This window comes from Lathyrus oleraceus, chromosome 3, assembly GCF_024323335.1.
Source record: "Lathyrus oleraceus cultivar Zhongwan6 chromosome 3, CAAS_Psat_ZW6_1.0, whole genome shotgun sequence".
NCBI classification, from domain to species: Eukaryota; Viridiplantae; Streptophyta; class Magnoliopsida; order Fabales; family Fabaceae; genus Lathyrus; species Lathyrus oleraceus.
In genome coordinates, this window is record NC_066581.1 from 110,241,895 (window position 1) to 110,249,044 (window position 7,150).

At 32.8% G+C, this 7,150-nt stretch overlaps 1 protein-coding gene across 1 annotated transcript; it reads left to right on the forward strand.

The window, feature by feature from the left end:
• The first annotated feature begins 1,272 nt into the window (after positions 1–1,272).
• Positions 1,273–4,910, forward strand: LOC127125681 (uncharacterized). Its single transcript, XM_051054478.1, has 3 exons — positions 1,273–2,491; positions 2,990–3,179; positions 4,154–4,910. Exons 1-3 carry the CDS (start codon positions 1,805–1,807, stop codon positions 4,669–4,671), a joined length of 1,395 nt encoding a protein of 464 aa, XP_050910435.1. The 5' UTR covers positions 1,273–1,804; the 3' UTR covers positions 4,672–4,910.
• The last annotated feature ends 2,240 nt before the right edge of the window (positions 4,911–7,150 follow it).

The following is a 7,150-nucleotide window of genomic DNA, read 5'->3' on the forward strand; positions in this document are numbered from 1 at the left end:
TAGGAGGTGAGGATCGAAGTGGTGAACCTGAATGTTCACGTATTGGTACCACATGCATTGAGTCGAGTTGTTGAGTCTCATTGCATTGTACATTGGTTGCATTTATTATTATGTTGGATGGTTGATTATGTTGTTATTATGTTGGATGATTGATTATGTTGTTGTTATGTTGGATGGTTGTTATGTTGCTATTATGTGTGAATAGCCATTGTGTGGATTATGTGGAGTTGTGTTGTTGAATGAGTGATGTGCATGTATTAATCTAATGCTTACTTATTATCATGATTTCTTTATATAATTATGATATCTCACCCATTCTATTTGAATGTTGCCTCCACGCGGGTAACGTGCAAATAATCCGCAGTAGGAGTTCAGATGTGAGTGGACGATGAAGTCTTCCGTTTTATATTTGTGTCGGCATCTGCTCTGATGTGTAACATTGTGGGATTGGAACGTTGTGTCTTTCTTTATGTTTTAATATTTCTTATATGACATGTTATGTTGATGTTGGTTATGTTGAGTTAACTGTTTGTTATTATTGTTCCGTTGCGATTTAATAAAAATTATCATTCAGACATGTGATTATTACTATAATCTTTATAAATGCAAAGTGTTACATGTCTTTATAACTGAGCAAGTTGATTGTATGTTGTAGTGTAACATCCTAAATTGCATGCTGATTTATTTTATTTTAATAAATATTTTAAATTTACTAAAAAAAAATTTAGAGTATTACATAGTGGTATCAGAGCAGGTCGGTTCGACCAACCAGATTTAATAAATTTAGGTTGATTGTATGAATAGTCCTTAAAAAAATCCAAAAATCACACCAGAATTTTAAAATGTCAATTTTAAAACCCATTCATAAAATTAACATTTTGGGAGACACTTGTTATCCAACATATGAGAAATTTTTACTATAAGCAAAAACACACAAATATTTAAAAAAAAAAAACACAAATACAACATATATCTATTACTGAACAAATAGAATCGAAGTTTAATAAAATGAGTTCAATCATTCAACTAACAAAAAAAATCATCTCTATCTAACTATTACTATATCATTGCAAGCAATTATCACAATGAAATAAAAAAGGGACCAATTGCAAATTTGTAATGAATATATATCGGGAAAGAAATGAAATGCCTCAGAGGAACCGTAGCGTTTGGTTCAGACTGTTGGGACAAAAATTGCATCACGGTATGCACTCATCATCCTGTTTCCCATCAAACACATCCTAACAACAATACATTTCTAACCACTCACCACACTCCACACACACACGTACCAAAAATAACTAATAACATTACATTGTATTGTGCATACGGTTCATTAGCATCATTATACGTATTATCCTTTGTATTAATACTATTGAAATACTAGTACAAACGTAGAAAGTACACGACAGAAACAGAACAGAAAACCTCCTCCTAGCTTAGGAAAGCAACACATTTCATTTCACTTGCAATTTCCTGCAAAACTTTATTCAGTTTTATTCTATCTCTCATTATTCATCTCTCATCTCATTATTTTCCAATAATTATAATAATACTAATAATAAAAATCCATTTATGTAGACTCTATTCTACTCTATCTACAACACCATTTCACTTTCTCAACTCATCTTGGTTTCCTAACCCAAAAAACTTTCAGATTTGAATCACACCAACAAACACAATAGCATTAGTTCTTCAACTCCAAATTCAAACTTCAAACTCCAAACTCCAAAAGTACTATTATTTTTTCATTGTTAACATTTTCTTTTCTTCTTCTTCCATTCACAACTTCTTATATGTTATCATGTCTCAAAAGTACTTACACCAACTACTAGAGGAAGATCAAGAACCATTCCTTCTCAAAAACTACATTTCCGATAGACGTAACCAATTGAAAATCACAACCATCAATAAAATTCAAAACTCTAACTCAACTTTCAATTTCAACATAAATCCCTGTAAAAACAACGCTTCTTGTTTTTTCTCATTCCCCGAAACACCAGACTTCAGAAAATCGCCGCTGTTCGAATTAACATCGCCGGTTAAAAGCCCCTGCAAATCTTCACGAACCGCAGCACTTCTTCTAGAAGCGGCTCTCAGGATCCAGAAACATTCATCATCATTGTCTTCTTCATCTTCATCTTCATCTTCAAATCACAAAACAAAAACCAAAGGTTTCGGTCTATTTGGATCTTTATTCAAAAGAATTAAGCAAAGAAACCAGAACCGAAAGCGTGAAATAGAGACTAAAAATGTGTTTGTCAAGGATATACTGAGTAGCAAAAAATTTGAATCTCAGAAGATAAACAAAGGTAAACCATTGGAAACCGAAACTTCTTGCAGCGGTTACTCTGAAAGGATCATTCACGAAGGCTGCACTTGTTATCAAAGTTCTTTCTCGGAGAGTCCTTTTCGGTTTGTTCTTCAAACGAGTTCTTGCTCCGGCAGCCACACGCCGGAGTTAGCCTCGCCGAGTCGTCACATAACAGAGGTTTGTAATTTTCATGATTATAATTATTTTTTTATTTTTTTCATTTTGGAATCTTAATTGTTAATTTCGGTATTTTTTTTTTCAGTCTATAATTGTACTTTTCAATTTTGTTTCTGCCATGCAAATCTTTTCTCTCTATGATTGTATGTTATGTTTGTTTGGTAAATTATTTGCTTTAAAGAAGACAAATCATGATACTGTTTTCTTTTTTGTTTCCTTTCTATAAAATTAGATCCATTCGCTAGAAAATAGTTTATCATTTGTTTTTTTCTTTCTGAATTAGTGTAGAAAAATCCCCAACAAAAAATAAGTCTTAAAGATTTCTGTCATTGAGAAATTGAAGAAATAGATTAGTCAATTTTTTTTCTTGTTTATTTTAAGGTTAATAGAATACTTATTGAAATAGTTTATACTATGTATTGCAATATTAGTATTTAGCAGAGTTACTCATGAGTTGTAGCAAAAGTTGAATATTAAATTTTGTGGAATTGATTATAGGACAAAGGAAGTAAGGTAGAAGCTAAGAGTATCAATCAATTTCAATCTGGGGAAGAAGAGGAAGAAGATAAGGAACAATGTAGTCCGGTCTGTGTTTTAGACCCACCGTTCGAGGACGATGAGGAAGGACATATAAATGACGATGATGATGAAGATGGTGGTGGCTTTGATTTGGAGAGAAGCTATGCCAGTATGTCACGGTTATATTTATTTTTTGCGGTACCATTGCTTGTATTGTCATTTTCTATCAACACAAACTTGTTTGTCTCTTATAAAAACGCATTTAGTGGCGAGTTATGTCTCGCTCGGTCCAATTGGTAAGGATTCAACTCAGATGGTCGTTCAATCATCTGAGATTGAATCCAGATGCTGCTGATGCGATGATCTCTTTGATGGATAATATGCTAGTTTTTATGTTCACCCTCTTTGAGTTTTGAGGTTTTCTCTGACTTTATTGAATCTCCAACCCTAAATTGTCTAAACTTATGCTCAACAAGAAAACAACATTTCACAATCAATGTGGAAGAGTGTCCTACTCTTTGTTTACATGTAGTTCATTTTGTTATTAATTAGAATATGACCCACAATTTCTTGTTATGAGATCTGTCTCAATTAGGATCTTTCAATCCATCTGTTAGATAGATAACATGTGAGCAATCAAAACCTTATCAAATTTTATAAATTTTGTGGCCCTTTTGATTTTTCATAGGCAAAAACTATTATATGTTAGTAAATCGGTGAATAACATTATTTCCGACTTTTTAAGTTCGAACCTTGAACTTCGGTGTCCCTGAGCTCATCAACTGAGATGCCTACTTGTGCCAAATTTTGTGGTCCTTTTAATTTGGTTATTGAGAATGCTTTGTATCATCAATAATGCTACTACATGTACTATACCTTATCACAAGTAATCTTATATATGTACTATTTCACCAATCACATTACATATCTATTCTGCACATACTTGTACACTATCACAATGAGTTAGTACTTTGTATGAGTTTTGTTTAATAGTATATCAGTGTATTTAACATTGGTAACTATAACTTCTGAATGTTGAATCATTATGTACATTGAGTATTTATGATGTTGAATAAGAATAATAATTACCGAATTCATCTAATAACCAATGTATTTGTTGTTTCTTTTGGGTTGATTATATAGGAGCAAGGCAGCAGATATTGTACAACCTTCGCCGATTTGAGAAACTCGCAGGATTGGACCCGTTAGAACTCGAGAAGAGAATGATGGAAGACGAAGAGGATGTGGATGAAACATATATGGAAGAGGATGATGTTGAAGATGAGGAAAGTGAAGTATCATGTAAAGAAAATGATTTCAAAGAGTTGGTTTTTGAAGCTGTCTATCTGTCAATGGTCCATGACAGACAGCAAATGCCACAACAGTTTAAGAAACTAATTCATGATCTCATTGTGGAAGAAGAGAGAGAATTCATCTCTCTAGAAGATAGGGACATGGTGATAACTAGGATATGCAAGAGGGTGGAATCTTGGAAAGAAGTGGAGTCAAACACAATTGATATGATGATAGAAGAGGATTTCTCTATAGAGGATGGAGGGTGGAAGAAAAATGTTGAGCAGATAAGGAATATGGCCGGTGAGCTTGAGTTTGATATCTTTAGCATTTTGGTGGAGGAATTTTCAGAGGAATTAGTATGTTAGTAATTTGGGTAAATTTTGAAACAATGTATGAATGGATTATCTTTATTCTTTTTCTTAGAGAATAGTATAGTCTAACATGGAATGTACTGGGTTTAGGCTAGTTAGAAAGAGAGAAAAAAAAAGTGACCCAAGAATATAATTTGGGTTTATGTACATGGTCACTCATGCTTGTAGCTAGATGTGAAGGAAGCTTTAAGTCTCATTTGCTTAAGTATTATAATTTTGATACTCTTTGACCACACTCTTACTACCGTATCTTCTAATTTTATATAATTTATTTAATCGGTTTTATATTGCGGCCGTGATGCGAGTGTAGGTGTTGTGGTTGTGGTTGATGTGGCGTGAATATTCGTAGTTCATTTTATTTTACTGCCTTAGATAAAACAACATACGTACGATATGCATTTTAGGTAACATGTGGAACAAGATGTTCTAGCATGTGTTCCAGCATCTGAGTGTGAGTTGTTCAACTAAAGTACTTGATAAAAAAGAGTTGTTCAGTTAAAATGCATGACATAACGGATTATGCGAGAGATTCCAAGATATAGCTAAAATGTTTGACAAAACTAGTTAAGAAAGAGGTTCAACATGTGGGTATATATGATATTGACATATAGTTTGGGTTCTGACAATCTTTAGATATCCTTCAGAAGAGTTGTGGTGTTGACTTCTTCAAAAGATGCAGAGATTTTCTTGTGGGAAGAAGTTTGTGTTGTTAATCCAAGATCTATTTGAAAACCATTTGGATTTGTTTCAATCAAAGAAGATTTCACTGGATGTACCTTGAAGGAAGATTTGGTCTAAGGTTTACTCTACAAAGAAGACTTATATGAAGTTTTTTTTTATGTTCTGGTGTAACATGTGGAACACAATGTTCCAACATGTGTGATTCAACATCTATTCTCTGTCAACAGACATATATTATTGCAGTTGTGGTGAAGAAGGGTGTGCTGCAACATACGACTCTGTCAACAGGCATATATTATTGCAGTTGTGGTGAAGAAAAGACACAAGTGAAATACAATTTTCCAACATGTGTCCAACACATGGCCCTATCTCAACAGGCCAATGTTGTTGCGTTTTTAGAGCGAAATTCTTGTTGAATTCAATCAGATTTGTTCTTATATTTTAGAAATGTATTTGTGTGATTTGTTTGACAACTGTTGAAGATCAAATAAATTTAAATGGAGATTTAAATCTAAATTTTAATTAGAAACAAATCAATCTTTTGTTGGAGATTTTTATGGAACAAATCATATCCAACAATATCTGCATTTATTCTTGACGAAATTAAATTAAATGCCCACTAACACTAGCACAAAAAAAGCATTGTTATTTAAGGAGACTCAAACCTAGAGTTTGAGGGGTGCACGTTTTGAAGATTTTTTGTGTTAGGATTTCTATTTTTGAGTCTTTTTTTAAGTTATTATTGCACCACTTTATTGCCCCCACTCATATCTTAAGGAAGAGAGGTTTTTTCCTTTTTGAGTTGTAAAACTTTATTCTAAGATGTTAATTCTATAAACTTGAGAACAAAGTGTTTTTGTTTCTTGTATTCCACGTCAATGTTGTATTAGTGTTGAATCTATTTGTGTACCACTATATGTATCAGTAACTTGGCAAAGTTGTTTGTTTGTCTTAGTTTAGTTGTAAATTTAACAATCAATAGAGTAGTTAATGAAGTTGATCACTAGGGGTTATTGATTGAGATAAAGTGAAAGAGATTCTCATATTTATGGGGGTCCTAAATAGAAAGTCACTAGGATTAGAAATAGACAATTAAAAATCACGTGGTTGATGTTCCTATAAGACTTTTGGGTAGAGTTTCCCCTATACGTAGATGTAGTTTCACCAAACTAGGTTACCAATCTCGTGTTATTTATTGCTTTTCTACTGCACCATTTTGTATAAGCTAAAATGTTTTCCCTTGGTATTTTAAACTGATTTTTATTCTGGTATTTCTCAAACATCGTATCCGATATCTGTCCCCAGAATTTGTTATTTATCATAAACTAGTTGTTCATGTTGTCCCAAACATTTGATCATCAATTTGTCCTCCTGAGAACAAAATTTTAATTCACATCAGAGCATGTACCCACTTCTCTTTGGGTGTGTTACAGGGTTCTTATTCTGTTCAACATGGAGAACTTAAATGAAGGAGGAGCAGTTCATAGATAAAAGATTATTTATCCTCAAAATAATAGATCCAAAGGAAGTTATGAAGATTGTGAAGACCAAGTAAAATGTAATTATGAAGAAAATCTCAGGCTTGACAAAAATTTTAATAAAGTAATAAGAAAACTTGACAAGAGGTTTGGGAATAATGTCCTTATTAATGTCAAGAACATTCAACATAAAGAAAAGGATGGTGAAAGAAAAAATCTCAACTACTCCTTCGGGTATAAAGGGATCCAATGCCTTAGTTTTAAAGATTTTGGACATATTCAAACTGAATGCTCAAATGTTTCAAGGAAACAAA

Bases quoted from the DNA above. Each gene is read 5' to 3' on its own strand.
- LOC127125681 (XM_051054478.1), top strand. From the start codon at position 1,805: ATGTCTCAAAAGTACTTACACCAACTACTAGAGGAAGATCAAGAACCA. The intron at 2,492-2,989 runs GTTTGTAATTTT...AATTGATTATAG, and splicing joins CGAGTCGTCACATAACAGAG to GACAAAGGAAGTAAGGTAGA. The intron at 3,180-4,153 runs GTATGTCACGGT...TTGATTATATAG, and splicing joins TTTGGAGAGAAGCTATGCCA to GAGCAAGGCAGCAGATATTG.